This window comes from Geotrypetes seraphini, chromosome 1 (genome assembly GCF_902459505.1).
Source record: "Geotrypetes seraphini chromosome 1, aGeoSer1.1, whole genome shotgun sequence".
Taxonomy (NCBI): domain Eukaryota; kingdom Metazoa; phylum Chordata; class Amphibia; order Gymnophiona; family Dermophiidae; genus Geotrypetes; species Geotrypetes seraphini.
Genome location: NC_047084.1, coordinates 384,004,213 through 384,025,070, shown reverse-complemented (window position 1 = coordinate 384,025,070; position 20,858 = coordinate 384,004,213). Strand labels below are relative to the sequence as shown.

General features: G+C 44.6%; 1 protein-coding gene across 5 annotated transcripts in view; it reads right to left on the bottom strand.

The window, feature by feature from the left end:
- SLC25A51 (solute carrier family 25 member 51) overlaps positions 1-20,858 on the bottom strand; it is a 67,891-nt gene that overhangs the window by 13,655 nt on the left and 33,378 nt on the right. For 4 of the 5 annotated variants that reach the window (XM_033916385.1, XM_033916372.1, XM_033916394.1 and 1 more), the window contains exon 3: positions 7,520-9,541. In XM_033916385.1, the coding sequence (XP_033772276.1) occupies positions 8,614-9,492 (879 nt within the window). In that variant the 5' untranslated portion in view covers positions 9,493-9,541 and the 3' untranslated portion in view covers positions 7,520-8,613. Of the gene's footprint in view, positions 1-7,519; positions 9,542-20,858 lie in introns of those variants that run through there. The other variant, XR_004536638.1, reaches the window with a different exon arrangement.

The window sequence follows — 20,858 nt, the reverse complement described above, 5'->3', positions numbered from 1 at the left end:
AATAGAATTTTTAACCAAAGATCCAATTTTTACTGTTCATATTCTTGTTTTTATTTTTTGTTTCCACTTATTTCCAATGCAGGCACTTTCCTTCTCATTACGTTTAATAACAGTATGCTTACTATAATCCTAGAGACCCTGCTTCTAAAGGACTGCTTGTACTCATCAAAAACAAATTATTACTATCCTACAAACTCTTTCTGCTTAACCCATATAAATCAAACATGTAGAATATTAACATTGGCAAACATTGTGAAACATATCGGGGCTCATATTCAAAGAATTTAGACACACAAAGTACCCTAGAAACCTATGGTACTATGAGGCCCATAATCAACACACATACTGTAGACGTCCATAAAGCATCCTAAATCAGCACTTGGCATCCTGGCGATTAGAACGTCCAAGTGCCGATAATCAAAACTGTCTTTGTAAGTCTAGCGAGGTGTTCCAGCTTCTGTACATTCACAGCATGAGATGGACATGGTGGAGGCGTGTTATGGGCAGGCTTTGGGCAGTCTCAAGGGTGGGTTATAGATATGGACATCTTGCAGCAATAAACATTTTGAAAGACATCCTGGACAGAACTTATATGTTTGGAACTAGACCTGATTCAGAAGGGTCTAAGTGCCACAAAGGTGCCCAAACTGACAAGATGACCACTGCATGTATCCAGTAAGACACCCACACTCCCGCAGTGCTCATGGACCCCCTCACACCCACAAAGATCAGAATACAAACGTACATACCTGTTTCCAGAACATCAGCACCTGGTATAGAAAAGTCTAGCTGAGCTGCATACAAGTGTCTTAAGTAGCCTGGTGGGTGGGCTAGTGCAGTATTTTTCAACCGCTGTTCCGCGGCACACTAGTGTGCCGCGAGATGTTGCCTGGTGTGCCACAGGGCCGCCATCAGGGCAGTACTACCAGTCCTGCATTCAGGGGCCCGGAGCTGACAGGGGGCCCGAGGCAGGGGCGCCAGTAGCTCGCCAAGGCAAAGTGAGTCAATCACCCAGGACTCACTTTGTCTTGGCGATCTAATCTATCGAGTCGATAAGTCTTCTTCTCCCCGACGTCAATTCTGCAGTCGGAGAGGAAGTTCGGGCCAGCCAATCGCTGCCTGGCTGGGCGGAACTTCCTCTCCGATTGCAGAATTGACGTCAGGGAGAGCATGCGTCGGCATCGGCTTTGGGGCCTGTTATCCATTGGTGGGGCCTGTTCCCCGATGGCAGCGGCAGTGGCTTGGGGAACGGCAGGGAGAAAGAAAGAAAGGGGGCAGGCAGGGAAACAGAAGGAAAGAAGAGAAACAGAAAAAAAGAAAGAAAGGTCAGGGAGAGAGGAAGAAAAAGTTGGGGGAGGGAATGAGGTGTGGAGGAGAGAAAGCATACAGGCTGATAGAAGGGAAGAAAGATTGGATGCACAGTCAGAAGAAGAAAGTGCAACCAGAAATCACCAGACAAGGTAGGAAAAATGATTTTATTTTAAATTTAGCAAAGTGGAGGCAGTATTACCACAGTTTTCAAAGGAATTTGCCCAAATAACTTAATAGTTAACTGGGTAAATTCCCAGAGATGAAAACTTCCCTTCACTTACTATGCACGGTTCTGAATTTATATCTGCTGTCTATATTTTACAATATGGTCACCTTTTACTAAACCGCAATAGTGGTTTTTAGCGCAGGGAGCCTATGAGCGTCAAGAGCAGCGCTGGGCATTCAGCGCAGCTCCCTGCGCTAAAAACTGCTATTGTGGTTTAATAAAAAGGATGGAGGGTATATTTGTCTATTTTTGTATGCTATAAAAACCAGAGACAGACTGAGAGCTGTTGACGAAGAGCTACGTGTGTGTCTTTCTTCGATTCCAGCCAGAATATCAGCTTTGTGTTCAGCCAAACAGGCCCAGGTTTCGCACTGAATAAAGTATTTTATAATTTTTCACTATTCTGTTTACTTAATATTTCATAATAAAGTAATTATAAAATACTTTCTTTGTGTTTATTTGATTCCTATTCAAGAGAATTACTTTATATATTGTCAATATAGGCACAGAGTTAAATTTTTTAACATTTTCTAATGGTGGTGTGCCTCGTGATTTTTTTCATGAAACAAGTGCGCCTTTGCCCAAAAAAGGTTGAAAAACACTGGGCTAGTGAACCTAGAAAGGAGTAGCAAGTCCCATAAGTCACTTTAACCACTATATTCATGGTGGAAAATGTGAGCCCCAAAACCCTACTCTACTGCCATATAGGTGCCACCTGCAGCCATAAGAGCTATTCGGGTTGTAAACAGGTAGGTATAGTGGGTTTTTTTGGGGGGGCTCACCATAACCTTTAAGGGAGTTCTGGTGAGATATTTATCTGGCACCTGTTTTGTGAAGTTCACAGCAGTGCCTTCTAAGGTGCCCCACTGCTCTGTTGCCATGTCTGGGTGGCCAGTCTATTACAAGATTGGCCACTCCTATATCCAAATGGCCTTGTTCTGACTGTTTGGGATTTGGATGAAATTTTGGTTGAAAATTTGGTATAAAGATAGATGTCCTAATGGCCTGGATGTCCAGATAGAGGATTATAAAAATATATTATTTCAAGACGTATGGTGGTTTGCCTTTCGAAAATAGGCATTTTCTTACTGCTGACTTTGGACGTCTGGTACCATATGTCCAAATCGGATATAGGCCTATGTTTTGAAAATGCTCCTCTTTGTGTGTAAGTGCTTTGAAAATGAGCCCCATTGTCTTCTACATTAAATATCTTTGGAATATCCTTTAATATGTAAATAAAAATGTAATAGTGCATATAAAAAGCACTAGCTCCTTTAGACAATAGTGCCGATAGTAGAATTAATTCTAGATGTCAGATTTCCAGGTCTGTAGGAAAAAAGTGATATTAAGCAAATTGGCAAACAAACAAGGGAAAATTTGGTACTTACCTTGTTGATCATCTTTCTAGTAAATAGGCATATCATTCTTGAACCTGTGGGTTGTCCTGATCACGAAATCTTGTGTAGTGAACCTAATTTACATTTTTTTTCTGCTCCGCCTCCCCCCATTCTGGCCTCTATTGTGTCCCTTCAGTTTGTATCAAAGCAGATGGTTAGCCCTAGAATGAAGGCATACAACAAATGGGAACTATGTGGAAAAGTTATATGTTCAATTAAAGCTGTTAAATGTGTTTTGCCTTTACATTTTGATTTACCCTCGTGTATGTTGAAGAAATTGCAATGCGAATCATCTGGAAATGGATGCTTCTGTAGCTGAGGGAAGAGCACACTCTCTGGACATCAAACAATCTTTGACACCGTAGATGTGAAGGCAGGCAACTGTAAGTCCTAGTTTACGTGAAAACTCAAAACTATCTTTGGCAAGAAAGCAGGGATTGTCCACAGGAAAATACCCACCTCTGAAAATTTGAGAAAGGGCTCTCTGCAGGGTAAGGTCTGCAGCTGTGACACCCTTCTCGCAGAAGCAATCACTATGAAAAATGCTGTTTTAACTGTCATATCCATTAAAGGCGCAGTCTCCAATGGGACCCTAGAGAGGGCCTGCAAAACGAGACTATGATCCCACATTGGTAAGGGCTGACGCACCAGAAGGCACAGATGTAATGCTCCCTTTAAGAATCTGGCCACATCTGAATGAGATGCTAATGTCCTTTTACTAGACTGAGCTCTGAAACATGAAAGACTCACTGTCTGGACTTTGAGGGAGCAGACTGCAAGACCCTTTTTGAGTCCTTCCTGGAGGAACACTAGCACTTTGGAAATTGGAGCTGTGATCAGGTCTGCACTCTTTTGGGCACACCAGTCCTGAAAACACTTCCATGCCTTTGTATAGGCTGCCAGAGTTGGATTGCTTTTTTGACCTTAAAAGAGTGGCAATGACTACCACCGAATAGCCTTCGTACACTAAGACTGCATATTCAAGAGCCATGCTGTAAGACCAAAGCACTCTGGATCCTCTAGGGCAAAAAAAATTATTTGCCGGAGAACTCTTCCTATCATTGGTCACAGGGGAAACACATACAATAGCCCTGTCCGTGGCAAATGACTATGGCTGCACCAGTGCTTCCAGGCCAGCGCTTTCCGGCTTGGATCTGTGACTGAAAAACTGAGCAGCTTTCCTGTTGGTGACCAACACCATCAAATTGAACATTGGACAACCTCAGTGAATTACAGTGCTTTTGAATGGCTTCTCTGAGGGGGACCATTCTCCGAGATCTAGAGTATGATGGCTGAGAAAGCTAGCTTGCACATTCTCCACTCCTGCTACATGTACTGTCGAGAGAGCCAACAGATGGGCTTCCGGCCACTGAAACAACATCTGGTTTCCAATCGTAGGGGTGCACTCTTAGTGCCTCTTGCTGTTGCATTGTCTGAGAAAACCCAAATTGCTTTGTCCTTCAGCGAGTTCCTAGTGCTAGAAGTGCCAAGCATAAAGCTCTCAATTGACTACCTCCTTTGTGAGGGGACCATGGCCTTGCACCAGATGACCCTCACAATGAGCTCCCCAGCTTTAAAGGCTGGCATCCATCATCAATTTCATCCATTTGGAGAGGCGAAGCGGCATTTATCGGGAGATACTGCGGCTCCAATGTGCTTCTCTTGTCCAAGCATGAAGCATCTGCAGCGAATCCGTTTGTGGGAGACCAACACATCCTGAAGAATGCATAAATGCGCCTTCATCCAAGGGACAATATGACACCATCGACCTAAGCACCTGCAGGTAATCTCCAAAATTTGGTGCAAGAGTTTCATTCTGTGTGTTTACGGGAGAAATACTTTGTTCTCTCCCATACTGAATCAGTTGCCCAGGTACTCCAGTGATTGTGTCGGTTCTAGGCAACTCTTTCAGAAGTTTATATCCCAGACTCCGCAGGAGCTAGACTACTCGATCTACAATTTTCCTTCCTTCTGACCTGTACAAGGCTCTTATCAGCCAATTGTCCAGGTTAAAGTACACCTGTATCCCCGCTTTGCGTAGGTGTGCTGACATCACCACCATCACCTTGGTGAATTTGTGCGGCGCCATTGCCAGACCAAATGGCAGTGCTGAGAACCGAAGTACTGCTCCAGCTTGTGGAACTCCAACAACTTCCTGTGATCTGGGAAAAATGGGGATATGTAGATAGGCCTCCTGTCCCGGCCGACTATGACAACTTTTACTTCCCTCCCACCTACTCTGTGTACCTTTCAATTCCCTAGTGGTGGGTGGGTACTGACCCAAATATAAGACAAAACCCACTGAAGTACTGCAAGCCCTCGTTGGGCAGGAAGGAACTTGTGCGGTGCAGGCAATCTAAAAGCTTATTAATTCTTAAAGTGCTGGTGCGCTTTTCACTGTCCTTACATTTCGCATGTGAGAATATGCTGCCTGCTTGTCCTAGGATAACTGAAATATCTCCGGCTGAGAAGTCCATCTACCCCTATTCTGAGGGAATCTGAGGGGTTCTGAGGTAGAGGCTTTAAAACTAAAACTGGAAAACGCAAGATGGCCGTGGTGGCAGCAATTCTGGGTGCTAAATGGCCCTTGGGAACTAAATACCAAAATAAAAACACTTGGGGACGGGGATTCTGGAGGTGGGAAACCTGACCACAAGCCCCAAGGACCCTCAAAAATGACTTAGGGATCCCTTGTCTCCCCTTAGGCTGCAATAACCTATACTAACTGTGCCATGCTGGTGCTGGAAACTGCTTAAGCTGAAACTGCAAACAGAGACAAGTGAAGATTTCCGCCTCAGACAAGCTGCAAATACCTGAAAGCTTTTTTCTACAGACTGCTCCTTAGTCTACCTTTAAGACTGAGACTCTTATCGGTACTGGCGCAGCCAGAGAAGAAAATGCAATCGGCATCCAATCCAAGTGTAAAAACTGCCACAGGGGCCACTCAGCCTGCACTCAAACTCCTAGCAGATAAAACCTGGAGCAAGACTTTGCTCCCAAGAGAACGATCCCTGAGCTCTCAAACTATTAGTGTAGACTGGCTAGGCAGGTGCCTTGCAGAGCAGGTTGCCTGCTAGCCACAGACCTCTGCCTTTAGAATCTATGTCTCCTCGTAATCAGAGATGCCCTGTTAATACCGGGATCCTCTGTAGCACTATAAAGCCTCATGACTGGATGAAAACCCAAATCAAAAGTAAAATAAATGCAAACTGAACTGACAGGCTTCTACCATCTTGAATGCAGAGAGAAAAACTGAAGGATACAGCACAATACAGAATGGGGGAGAGGCAGAGCAGAAAAATTGTAAATAAGGCTGTCTACACAAGATCTCATGATCAGAGAGACACAGCCCACAGGTTCAAGAATGATGTGCCTATTGCGCTAGAAATGATTATCAAACGTTTTAAGAATTTTATCTGCCAACGCCCCTCAACTACATATGTCAAATGCCTAATAATGTGTTGCTATGGCAGCAGCATGTTTATTCATCAATGGGCTGCACTAAAATATTCACCCTCTTACAATTACTTAGGACCCAAATTTATATTATGTAATTAACCAGCTTTAAATTTAAAATGAGTATTAGATACTATGATGCGGCCCACAGGGAAGTTCTGTGCAGCTCATATCCGCATGTCTGACACACCTGAGAAATGTACTGTATATGCAAAGCCTGGAGACTTTCATATTGTTATAAACTAATTTGATGGAAACAAAAGCAAAAAGCTACTTTACTCCATGAAGAAAGGAATTCTGAACAAGAAAATACACATATATGTGAATATATTTTAGGCATGTCCAGAGCTGTTGCAAATATTTGCGTCTAGACTGCAAAAACTGAACACCCCATCCATGGCTCTATCCACCTTCAAACGGCACACCGTTGCAATTAGGAACCATTTTACAGAATAGCACATAGCTAGAATATAGACATGTGTATGTGCACATATTATGCAAACACATATGCATGTACATGCCTACTTTCTGTCATCACTTGCTTAGGACTTTATGCAATAGGTACATCTATACTACAGTGCTCATTATATTTTAAGGGAAAATGCCTAAAAAGTACTACTAAAGGGACCTTATCTTATTTACTATCTGTGGTTTGCCTGTCATATGGTCACCAAACTTTTGCTTCCCTAGTATATTTTGACATTTTACCAGCTTATTATTTATCAATACAAACCAATCCTGGGTATTTGGCAGTCAGAAATATCTACAGACTACCTTAGAAATGGACCCAATTGTGGAGGGCTCAAAACACCACTCACAATATGAATTTTTCCCCTTTATAAAGGTATAGATTAGCAATTAAAGCATGCGTGCTTAGGGTTTTGTGATCCCTGCCACTGTGCTGTGTGCTTCCGTGCCGAATTCGATTTGCGGCGTGTGGGGCAGCTCGCGACAGCTTGTGGCACGTGCAGAGATTTGAGAGGCGGTGGCGGTTTGACTCCTGTGCTGCCGCTATGCCTCTTCTCACCCCCGGACCAGCAAATGCAGCAGCCGCGGGGCATTTGCTAGGCTGGCCCACTTCGATAATGCGAGGTGGGCCGGCCTAGCAAAAGCCCCGAGGCTGCCCGGGCTAGCGGATGCTGGACAAGGGGAGCAGGGAAAGGAGAAGAGGTACTACTGGACAGCAGGATCATGAAAGGGGTGCTGCTGGACAAGGGGAAGGTAAAAGGAAGGGAGAAGGGCTGCTGCTGGACAGGGGGAGCAGGGAAGGGGTGGTGGTGGACAGCCGAGAAAAGAGAGACAGACAGAAAGAAAGAAAGACAGACAGAAAGTGGCCAAGGAGAGAGAGAAAAAAACAAAGAAAGACAGACACACACATCTATTCTAGCACCCATTAATGTAACGGGCTTAAAGACTAGTTATAAATATTAGAAGTTTAAACTTTTCCAAATTCTATATCCCTGAAAAGAAATTGAAGAGAGCTCAAAACTGATTCAAAAATAGTAATCATATCAGAGAAGAAAATGCCTATCACCATTTCAAATTAGGAAGTTAGAAGAGTTATTTTGACATATCCAAAATTTAACATACCTTCTTTCTGACATATGAACAAAATTCTCTACTATAGTTAAATATGAATCGGGAAATGGTCTTATTTGATCAATTCCATTTTGATAATGTGGTTTACACTTGTCTATTATTGAAGTTTCCCTCATACTTTTATAGCAAACCCACTCCCACCATTCCAAACTTTGTTTTCCCCCTTAAACTCCTACCAAATCTGTATAAATAAAAACATTTTTTAAAAAAAATCTTCTGCTACTCTAGGAAACAACATCCAAATTTGTTTTTTCTTTAAATTACTTTGGAGTTATCAGATCACACTAAACCCAGTCAGATAGTGCATAGCTTAGAATCCCAAGAATAAGCCTGACAAGTGCAAAGTACAGCCAGATACAGTACTTCAGACCTTTTTGTCTAAATGTCTGCAGCAACAGTTGCTCAAAAATGTTGCATTATTTCAGTAGAACAAATATGTCTTCCATTAAAAGGTTCTTCTAGATTTAAAAATCCCTCATAGTGTTTATATATAATTGGTAAAACTGACAAGTTTTGCAGCTAAAAAGATACCAGGAAAATCATTTCTTGTCAGTATGCAAGGAAAAAAAGTGATATTCTCTAGTCCTTGTACCCAGTGAATTATCAGCATAATCTCAACCTCTTTCATAACAACTTTAACAGGAGCTCATACATTGCATTGATGATGCCCCAAGAAAGAATGGAGCGATGGTAGTTGAGATGAGCACCTCTAAAAAGATGTGTCAGTTTTTTATCGCGTTCTATCCAGATAATCATAAACACTCTCCCAAAAGACTGAAAGTCTCCACCAATCTGGGACTGCATGCGAGCCTTCACCACATTTACTGGGTAAAAAAAGAAGCTTAACATGGAGCCCAACAGCCCTCCGCAGATAAAATCATTGACTAAATCAGCACTATGTGTTTTGGCTTCAGGAAGACACTGTTTGATAGGTCCTCGTAGACCAAAGAAGAGAACATTACTGGGTCCATTTCGGAACAAAATTGGTACTAAGCCCCTATAGTATTCTTTGAATCCATAGTTTCTCAGTACCTTAAAAGCTTGGAAAGTGTTTGTAAATTTGCTGTGGTGTTTGTAGTCCTGTAGCAGAGTCTGTACTCGCTCAAAAGGTGTAAGCAGAGCTTCTGTGGTCCCTGCCAGCACAGCTGCCACACTACGAGTCATAAGCTCAGGAGCACTGGTGTGCCTAAGCAGAAGGCTTGAGAAATCTTCATACAAGCCAAACATCAAGGCCAGTGTTGTGGTCTTTTGCATCAACGGAGGAAGGATACCACGGTACAAATTTCGAATTCCATCTCTCTGCAACTGATGAATGGCATCTCTGGTTCTGACCCCATAAAGCTGTTGGCGAAACAGTGCTTTTTGGACAGGAAAAGTAATGACTATATTGGTAAAAGCAGCACAATAGCCACAGACATAATACTTTCCTGAGCTAACATTTACAATTTGTTCTTTGATGTCTTGTTCTGAATTTTGTAAGAGAAGAGCCTCCGTATCCATCATAAAGTTGGACTCTGATTTTTTTTCACAGAGCTGACTTCTTTTCCTAGAGCTGAAATTAAAAGAGCACAAGCAACAATTAACAGGGATTTCAAAATACGACGTCATGGGATGCTGACCACTATCTTCTATGTATCTTAATGGTGGGATTGAAGTGATTTCTTAGCTAACAGTATTTCAAGCAGAGGCTCAGTCAAAGAAATAAAATAATGAAGAAGCAACACAATCATAACAGAAAAGTACATTCATATAACTTATTTTGGTCTGCATCTTTACATTAATTACAACAACTTAAACCATGTTTATTTAGAACAATTTAACCACATCATGTAATCTTATCCCAAATCTGCTACTGTACTTCCCTTTTTCAGGGGGGCTCTTTAAGCACTTGCTGACTCGTTGGGAAGATAGGACTCAATGGGAAACCAAGGTGGCAAGGGGGCCCCTTCTGGTGACTCAGACAGGCCGTGACCTGTTCGGGCCGCCGCGGGAGCGGACTGCTGGGCAGGATGGACCTATGGTCTGACCCGGCGGAGGCACTGCTTATGTTCTTATGTTTAAAAAACGTTTATATACTGCATGATCCAGAATTCTCTGCGGTTTCCAATAAAACATCAATAATAAAAATCAATCTAAAACAAAGACATATCCAATCAGTTTTAAAGAAAATCAAATCCATTAAAGTAAAAATACATAAAAATCAAATCAACCTAACGAAAGATTAGCTTCTCTCTAAAAATAGTGTTATTGGGCAGACTTGATCCAAGATGACTGCTGCTAGCTGGATGCGCTGAGTGGTTCGCATCAGGATAGCATTTTGATTGAAAGGAATTTTCCTAGAAGTAATTTACTTACCGCTATGCCGAAGAGAAGAGGCCGGAGCACTGCTGGCGCCTCGCAGCGCACCGGTGTTCCTAGTCTTGGCAATATCGAAGAACTCCTGAGGTGAATGCAGGAGGTTTCGACGGCATTGGATAGCAGCCCATTGAGGACACAGGGAGGCGAGCCTGTAACGGTTCCTCTTGGGCCTGTTACAACACTTAGCCCCGATGTAAGGGCGCCACCCCCGCAACCTCAGGCTACCAGCTCTCCAAGGGGTGGAAAAACCCTGGAGCCCTTGGTGTTCTCTCCTCCAGAAGCAAGCACAGATCGAGCGGAGAGCTTGGAGGCTGGGGATCTTACTCAAGGAGCCCTAATGGAAATATCTGGGGCAAATTCATCTTTGCGGGAAGGTAATGGACAGAGGGCAAGTCCCGAAGAAATTCTACAGAACTGTGAGCACTTAACTACTTTACAAGCTTCAATTTTCTTAGTTAAACCACCGGAGGTAACCCTAGACTCTTTATGGGACCTTATGGCTAGCTTTGTGAAGACCATAACCTCCAATTTTCAACATATTGAAGAAAAAGTTAAGGAACATACCAAAGAGCTTAAAGATTTAAGAAAGGACATGACTGTCTAAACTAAACTAAAGCTTAACTTTGTATACCGAGTCATCATTCTGAGAAGGCTCGACTTGGTTTACAGCAATTAAATAAACGGAATGATTTACAAATGATAAATAGAAGATAATAGCAAAATTTCAAAAGAATTAATTTTCAAAATGTTTGGCAAATAGAGTAGTTTTTAAAGATTTACGGAAAAATTGAAATGAACTGGAACTCCTTAAAAAAAAAAAAAAAAAAGGGGCGATCATTCCAAAGTTGAGAGAGTTTAAAGACCAAAGATTGACTGAAGATCTTGACTCCTTTAATCCCTTTTTTAGAAGGGAAAGTTTAAATTGTTGGATACCTCTTGCAAAGGAGAATCGGTAAACATTCCAAAATAAAGGAATAAGAGGATTAAAGATACCATGTAGAATTTTAAAAGAATACAAGCACATTTAAATTGAATTCTAAAATAAACTGGGAGCCAATGAAGACTCTGAAGCAAAGGGGTCACATGGTAAAATTTACATTTTCCAAAGATCAGCTTCGCAGCAGTATTCTGAATTAATTGTAATCTATGAAGTCAAATTTTTGTAATGCCGAGGTAGATAGCGTTACAGTAATCAAGACGAGATGATAATTGATTGAACTAAGATAGAAAAATGACGGTGATGAAAAAGATGTCTAACCTTCTTTCAGCATTTGCAAACTAAAGAAGCTTTTCATGACCAAGGAATTTATTTAGTCCTTAAAGGAAAGAGATGAATCAAAAAGGACTCTCAATATCTTAGCAGAGAACTCAATTGATAAGGAGGACCGCAATTGAGTGCAATTCTGGAGGCCGCATTACCGTAAAGATGTGCTGAGATTGGAGTCGGTCCAGAGATTGGCCACCCGGATGGTCTCGGGACTCAAGGATCTCCCGTACGAGGAACGGCTGTACTTACTCGAGGAACGCAGAGAGAGGGATGACATGATCGAGACATTCGAGTATTTCACGGGCCGCATCGAGGTGGAAGAAGATATCTTCTTTTTCAAGGGTCCCGCGGCAACAAGGGGGCATCCGTGGAAAATCAATGGCGGGAAATTGCACGGGGACACCAGGAAATTCTTTTTCACTGAAAGGGTGGTTGATCGTTGGAATAGTCTTCCACTTCAGGTTATTGAGGCCAGCAGCGTGCCTGATTTTAAGGCCAAATGGGATAGACACGTGGGATCTATTCACAGAGAAAGGTAGGGGAAGGTCATTGGGGTGGGCAGACTAGATGGGCCGTGGCCCTTATCTGCCATCTATTTCTATGTTTCTATACCAGAGCTACAGTAGGAGGAAGACAGTCCAATCTCTAATTCATCCATTCAGAAATTTGAACAGGAAATGCGCACATCTAAACAAATCCAAGAGACTCTAGTTAAGGACACTATTAATTTGGAGAAAAAAATTGAAATGCTCGAGAATAATTCTCGTAGTAATCATTTAAGGATGATTAATTTTCCTAGGCTTGCGATGGTAACCCCTAGGGAAATGCTTAAGAGATATTTAGTGGAAATATTTAGAAGTCTCAGACGAAACGTTACCACCATTTTCACGTGTGTATTATTTACCTGATAAAAGCCTAATCAACAGCAAAAAAGATCTTTAGATCAAGAACCGTTAAATGTCTCAGAATTATTAGAGACTTCTGATAAAGACAGCATTGCCAGCCACATTGATTATAACTGTAGCTCTCCCAATAGATAAAGCATGGTTGTTAAAACTTTACTTTAAAAAATAGACAAAAAGTTTTTCTTGGTCATAAAATACAGATGTTTCTAGACCTTTCAAGGGAGACGCAAAAGTACCGCCATGAATTTCTTCTTTTGAAACCTGGGGTTATATCCTTGGGAGCTACTTTTTATTTGAGACATCCTTGTAAGTGTATTGTGATTACCATACTGTTAAATATATGTTCTTTGAACCATATCAATTGACCTAATCTAATCTAAACCTTAGGTTTGTATACCGCATCATCTCTACATTCGTAAAATTCGACACAGTTAACAAGAGTTAGGGTAGAAATGAACTCCAGTGGAGGGAAGAGGCAAAATGAAGAGAAAATTTAGAGGACTAGAATAACCAGAGAGGGAGGAGGAGTTACATTTTTGAGAATAACCAGGTTTTCAGATGTTTACGGAAGAGTTGGAGGGAGCTCAGATTCCTGAGGTAAGGTTGTTCCAGAGCTGAGTGATTCTGAAAGGGAGGGAAGAACCTAGTTTTCCTACAAGTGAAACGCCTTTTAGAGAGGGAAAGAAAAGTTTCAGTTTTTGGGTGGATCTGGCAGAATTGGGTTAGAGGAGTTCCAAGAAAGAGGAATGAAGGGAGGGAGAATACCGTGTAGGATCTTGAAAGTGAGGCAGGCACATTTGAAGTGGACTCTGGAGATAATCGGAAGCCAGTGGAGCTTGGATAAAAGCGGTGAGATGTGGTCGAATTTGCTTTTGCGAAGATAAGCTTAGCAGCGGTATTCTGAATCCGCTGGAGTCTTTGAAGGTTTTTCTTTGTTAGGCTAAGGTAGAAAGAGTTGCAGTAGTCCAGTCTGGAAAGGATGGTGGATTGGACAAGGACGGCAAAGTGTTTTTGATGGAAACAGGATCTCACTTTTCTCAGCATGTGAAGGCTGAAGAAACATTTTTTTACTAGGGAGTTGAGGTGGTCGTTGAAGGAAAGTGTAGAGTCAATGATGACTCCCAGAACTTTACTAGAATATTCAAGATACAGAGTGGGGCCAGAGGACAATGGGATGGAGGTGGGCAGTTGGTCCAATTTTGGGCCGAGCCAGAGAAGTTTTGTTTTAGATTCGTTCAGTTTCATCTGCACAGTGTGGGCCCAGGATTGAAGGTTCGATATACATGAGGATATGTTTGCCGAGAGGTTCCGGTCGGTCTCAAGGAGGACAAAGATGTCGTCTGCGTAAGTGTAGAGTGTTTCAAGGGGGGAGAGATGGAGAAGTTTAAGGGAGGACATATAAATGTTGAAGAGGATAGGAGAGAGAGGTGAGTCTTGCGGGACTCCACAGATCGGGTTCCAGGGGGAGGAAGAAGTGCCCTTCAGGTTGACTATGTAGGAGCGGGAGTGTAAGAACTTCGAGAACCAATCAAGGACTGTGGAGTTTATGCCTATCTCGGTGAGTTGGTAAATTAGAATATCATGATGGATGACATCAAAAGCTGCAGAGAGGTCGAATTGAAGGACGGCGAACTTGTTGCGAGAATGGAGATATTGAACTTTTGAGATTAAGGAGGTCAGAAGGGATTCGGTGCTGAAATTGGGACGGAAGCCGTATTGTTAGGGTTGAAGAATGGTGAATTTCTCAAGGTAGGAAGATAGTTGAGTGGATATGATGGACTAGCATTTTGGTAAGAAGGGGGATGTTAGCTATTGGATGGTAGCTGGATGGTGTAGAGGGGTCAAGCTCAGGTTTTTTCAGTAGTGGGGTTAAGGAAATATGGCCCATTTCTGGGGAGAAGAGACCTGAATGGAGGGCGGAGTTTATGAGAATGGTAAGAGATGAGATGGCCTGAGGGGGAGTGTTCTCATAGAGGTAGGAGGGGAAAGGATCCAAGGTACATTTGCAGGATTTCAATTTGAGGCAGAGATTATAGACCAGGGATTCGGAAACAAGTTCGAAGGAAGACCAGGATCTGTCTGCTGGGATAGGGTAGGAGTATGTTGGGATAGGGTTGGGGTCAATTGGAATCAGAGATTTGTAGGAGATTGCAGGTGGGAAGGAGCGCCTCAAGGTGGAGACCTTATCGTTGAAGAACTTTGCTAGAGAATCGGCTGAGGGGGAGGAGGGAAGTATGGAGTCATTTTTGAAGGTTAAGGAACGCCAGATGTTAAATAATGTGCTACTCTGATTGTTGGATTTGGAGATTTTGTCACCGTAGAAGTTTTTCCTTGCTTTTTTTAGAACAGTATTATAGATTTTAATGTTGACCCTCCAGGAGAGTCTGTCTGTGGGGGGGGATTTAGATTTTTTCCATTTTCATTCCAGAGCACGGCATTTCTGTTTCAGTTCTCTGTGGTATGGGAGGTACCAAGGGGCCTTACGGGAGTAGGAAATGGTTTTAGTGGAGAGAGGGGCGAGGGAATGGAAGGTGGACTTGGAGAGGGCGACCCAATTTTGCCAGTTAGATTCTGGTTCTGCAGATTTAGAGATGGGGGAAAATTTGTCAAGAAAATTGATCCAGAACAGATTGCTGGAGATTTTTTTATGGAAGGTAATAGAATTTGAGGTGTGGGATGGGGGCCCGAGATGTGACATGAAAATGGGGAGACAGAAGGCCCCTAGGTAGTGGTCGGACCAGTGGACAATTTCCCAGCGAATGTCATCAGTTGAGGTTTTGTGAGTAATAAGATCTAGAAAGCTGATGAGGTCTAGTGTGTGGCCTTTTTCGTGGGTTGGGGAGAGTGTGTGTGTGTGTGGGGGGGGAAAGCCTAAAGCGGAGAGGAAGCTATTAAATTCGGATGTATCCTTGTTGGTGACATCGTCAAGGTGGAGATTGATGTCTCCGATGATCAGTAATCTTTGAAATTTGAGGAAGGCGTTTGTTATGGTTTCAAAGATGAATTCGGAGGAATTGTTCCAAGGGGCAGGTGGGCGGTATAGAAGCAGGATACCCAGAGGATGAGGGTGGAATTCATCATTGACTGAGGCTAACATGTATTCTAATGAGGAGTGGCTGCCCTTTTCAAGGAGTTGGACATCGAAGAATGATTTGAAAAGGAGGGCCAGGCCGCCTCCTCTTCGGTTGGTTCTGGGAGAGAAGAGGCCTTGGTAGCCATGGGAACAGAGTTCGTTTTGAGTAAATTGGTCATCTTTTGTGATCCAAGATTCTGTGATGAATAGGAATCCGGGGTCAGAATCCTTGAGTAGGTCCTTCAAGATTTGTATCTTATTGCAAGCGGATCTGGCATTGCAATAGAGTGTTGGGACTGGGGTGAGAGAATGTGAGGCAAGGTTGGGGGGAGTGGAAGCAAGGACAGGTTTTAGAGAGGCATGGTTGACTTTGCGAGGGTTTTTGTAGGATGGGTGGTGTTTGGAGTGAATGAGCGTGGGAATTCTGAGGCTAGGGCAGATATTGCGAGCATATGTAGAGTCGAGGAGGTTGGGGGCAGGGGGTGTCAGGCAGGGGAAGAGTTTGAGAGAAGAGAAGAGTAGCTGCCTTGACCAATCGAATGTGACAGGATCACCGCACCTCTGTAGGCTGCTATCTGTCTCAACAGATGCCCTATCATGTGCCTTGGAAGGAAGACATATAGAAGATCTTCCCATGGCCAGGGCTGAACCAGAGTATCCAGGCCTTTGCTGCTGGCCTCACGACAGTGATTGTAGAACCGATCTGCTTTCATGTTGGCCGCAGTCACCATGAGATCGAATGTGGGATGCCTCCACAGCAATGTTATTTACCGTAACAGTTGTTATCCAGGGACAGCAGGCAGCTATTCTCACTAATGGGTGACGTGAACCAACAGAGCCCCGATGCGGACGCCTCACAAGCAGTCATGCTTGAAGAAACTCAAGTTTCGAGTTGCCCGCACTGCGCATGCGCAAGTGCCTTCCCGCCCAGCGTAGGGCGCGTCTCCTCAGTACAGATAGCTAGCAGAGAAGCCAACCCAGGGGAGGTGGGTGGGACGTGAGAATAGCTGCCTGCTGTCCCTGGATAACAACTGTTACGGTAAGTAACATTGCTTTATCCCAGGACAAGCAGGCAGGTATTCTCACTAATGGGTGACCTCCAAGCTAACTACAATGGGATGGTGGGAGAGTTGGCAACTTAGGAGAATACATTTTGCAATACTGTTTGGCCAAACTGTCCATCCCGTCTGGAAAAAGCATCCAGACAATAATGAGAAGTGAAGGTATGAACCGAGGACCAAGTGGCAGCTTTACAAATCTCCTCAATCGGTGTCGATCTGAGGAAAGCTACAGAAGCTGCCATAGCTCTGACCTTATGGGCTGTGACTTTACTGTGAAGGGGTAATCCAGCCTAGGCATAGCAGAAAGAGATACAAGCCACCATCCAGTTGGAGATGGTACGCTTAGAGATAGGACCAAAGGAGATGAAAAGTTGAGGAGCAGTTCTGTGAGGCTTGGTGTGTTCCAGAGAGAAAGCCAAAGCATGCTTACAGTCCAAAATATGAAGAGCAGATTCTCCAGGATGAGAATGAGGTGTTGGGAAGAACACCGGAAGAACAATAGATTGGTTGAGATGAAAATCTGAGACAACTTTAGGAAGGAATTTCGGATGAGTGCGAAGAACCACCTTGTCATGATGGAACACTGTAAAAGGTGGATCAGCAACCAAGGCTTGGAGTTCACTGACTCGGCGAGCAGAAGTGAGGCCAATGAGAAACACCACTTTCCAAGTGAGATACTTCAGATGAGCCTTGTCAATTGGTTCAAATGGAGGCTTCATAAGCTGTGAAAGAACAACATTGAGGTCCCAAACCACTGGAGGCGGTTTGAGAGGAGGACTGACATGGAAAAGTCTTTTCATGAATCTGGAAACCACAGGATGAGCAGAGAGAGGTTTCCCTTGAAGAGGCTGATGGAAAGCAGCAATTGCACTAAGATGGACTCGTATCGAAGTAGACTTGAGGCCAGAATGAGAAAGGTGCAAAAGATAGTCCAAAACAAATGATTAGGAGGAATGCTGCGGCTTCTGAGGGTGAGAAAAACACCAAGTAGAAAATCTATTCCATTTTTGGTGATAGCATTGTCTGGTAGCAGGCTTCTAGAAGCTTCCAAAACATCCCTCAGAGGTTGAGAAAACTGGAGAGGAGTTATGTTGAGAGGAACCAAGCTGTCATGTGTAGAGACTGCAGATTGGGATGAAGCAGAGATCCCTGATGCTGTGTAAGTAGCGAGGGAAAAACTGGTAGAAGGTAAGGCTCCCTGCTGCTGAGTTGAAGTAGAAGGGAGTACCAATGTTGTCTGGGCTACTGAGGAGCAATCAGAATCATGGTGGCATGGTCCGACTTCAGCTTGACTAGAGTCTTTTGAATGAGAGGAAATGGAGGAAACTGATATAGAAAGAGATTTGTCCAGTCCAGAAGAAAACCATCTGCCTTGAGGCGATGAGGAGTGTAGATCCTGGAGCAGAACTGAGGCAGTTTGAAGTTGTGGGGGGCAGCAAAGAGGTCTATCTGAGGCATTCCCCACTGAGAGAAAATTTGATGAAGGGGCGTGGAGTGGAGAGTCCATTTGTGAGGTTGCAGAAGACGACTCAAGTTGTCCGCTAAGGCATTGTCCGCCCCTTGAATGTAGACAGCTTTGAGGAAGGTGTTGTGGCGAAAACGCCCACTCCCAAACTTTCAGAGCTTCCTGGCAGAGGGAGGCCGATCCCGTTCCTCCCTGTTTGTTGACATAGTACAAGGCGACTTGGTTGTCTGTGCGAATGAGGACAACATGATCGTGAAGTAGATGTTGAAAAGCATTGAGAGCAATGAAAATCGCCCTGAGTTTCAGGAGATTGATGTGGCACTGGCGGTCCGTGCTGGTCCAATAACCCTGAGTGCGGAGACTGTCCGGATGAGCCCTCTGGATAGATTGGAAGAGAGCATCCACCAGCGAAGAGATTGTTGCAGAGCAGGAGTGACCTGGATGTGTCGAGACAGATGGTCGGATACCTGCATCAACTGAGATTTCAGGGTCCACTGAGGAATCCTGAGGTGAAGTCTGGCAAAAGGAGTCACGTGAACTGTAGAGGCCATGTGGCCCAGAAGAACCATCATGTGTCTCGCCGAGATGGACGGGCGAGAGGACACCGAGTGACAAAGAAAGGAGGAGAGCTTCCAGATGTTGAGGAGGAAGGAACGCTCTAAGCTGGGTAGTATCCAGAACAGCTCCGTTGAAGGGAAGAGTCTGGGAAGGTTGCAGATGGGATTTTGGAAAGTTTATCTCGAACCCCAGATTCTGCAGTAACCAAATAGTCCTCTGGGTCGCCAGGACGACTCCCTAAGACGTGGAATCCTTGATGAGCCAGTCGTCCAGGTAGGGAAACACCTGAAGACCATGGTTCCTGAGCGCTGCGGCCACCACTGCACTTGGTGACGAGGCCAGGCCGAAAGGCAGCACTCAGTATTGAAAATGAAGAGGTCCCACCCGGAATCTGAGGTATTGACGGGAGGCCGGATAAATGGGAATGTGAGTGTAGGCCTCCTTGAGATCCAGAGAGCATAACCAGTCGTTCTGCTCGATGAGGGGATACAGGAATGCCAGGGTCAACATGCAAAATTTTTCTTTGATCAGAAACTTGTTGAGCACCCTGAGATCCAAAATAGGGCGCAGATCGCCTGTCTTCTTCGGAACAAGGAAGTACCGGGAGTAAAAACCTTTGTTCTGTTGAGCCAAAGGAACCGGCTCGACAGCCCAGAGCTGCAATAAAGCCTGAGCTTCCTGAAGAAGAAGGGCGGTCTGGGTCCAGTTGGAAGGATACTCTCTTGGAGGATGTTCCGGAGGAACTTGATGGAACTGAAGAGAGTAGCCCTCCCTGACGATGGAAAGGACCCAGAGATCGGTGGTAATAGTCGTCCATCGCTAGTAAAAGTGATGAAGACAACCTCCTATTGGTGGAAAAACTGAAAACGGCAGAACGACGGACGTTATGCTCTCCATGAGACAGTCAAAAAGGCTGAGGAGCCTTAGGGACAGCAGATGGCTGAGGCTTCTGTTGTTGCTTTTGGGGATGCTGCCTCTTAACAGGCTGACGGATGGCAGGAGCCTGTTTAGGTGGGAAATGCCGCTGGTAGATCAACGGTAGGTGCGATGGACGAGGAGGAGCAGGCTTGGGCTTCGGACGAAGAATGGACTGGAAAGACTTCTCGTGGTCCGAAAGCTTCTTGGTCGCCGCCTCAATGGACTCATCGAACAGGTCGGTACCAGCACATGGAACATTGACAAGCCTGTTCTGAAGATTGGGGTCCATGTCGATGGTCCTGAGCCACGCCAGCTGGCGCATGGCCACCGAGCAAGCAGTAGCCCGAGCAGATAGCTCAAAGGCATCGTAGGAGGACTGCATCATCTGCAACCGGAGCTGGGATAACGAAGCTAGAACCTCCTGGTACTCAAACTGTGCTCTAGAGTCCGAATAGGGCATGAACTTCTGGAGGACAGACAGGAAAAATTCAAAATAGGTGTTGAAGTGGAAGTTGTAATTCAGAACTCTGGATGTCATCATGGAGTTCTGATAAATTCTCCTGCCAAACCTGTCCATGGTCTTGCCCTCCCTACCAGGCGGAACGGTGGCATACACCTGGGAGGGGTGAGACTGCTTCAATGAAGACTCCACCAAAAAGGATTGATGGGAGAGTTGGGCACCGTCAAACCCCTTATGGTGGACCATGTGGTACCTGGCATCCAATTTGCCCAGCACAGCGGGGATGGAATAGGGTGTTTCAAGACACCGAACAAAGGTCTGATCCAGCAGCTTATGAAAAGGAAGCCTGAGAGATTCAGCAGGTGGTTGAGGGAGGTGCATAGTCTCCAGATACTCCTTTGAAAATTTGGAACCTGTGTCCAGTTGAATGTCCAAATCAGCTGCCATCTGCCGAAGAAATGAGGAGAAAGACAGCTGGTCAGCCAAAGCAGGGCCTCAAGAAGGACTCGAGGACGTCGAGGCCTCTGGTTCCAATGAGGACGGGGATCGAGATGGAGAAAAAGACCCCAGCGTGTCCTCGAGCTCCGGCAGTGGAGGAGGTGAAGTAGTCGGTGGGGAATACTGAACAAAAGGTTGCTTCCGATGAGGCGAGGCATGCCTGCCTCGAAGAATGCCTCGATCGATGATGCGAGCTGTGTCTGGAAGCAGGCCTCGACAAACGAGGCGAGTGGGTCTTCGCTGAGGCCCCCAGCAAGTGGATGGGGCTGGAAGCGGTTGATCGAAGCAGAGGTGGTTGGCTGGAAT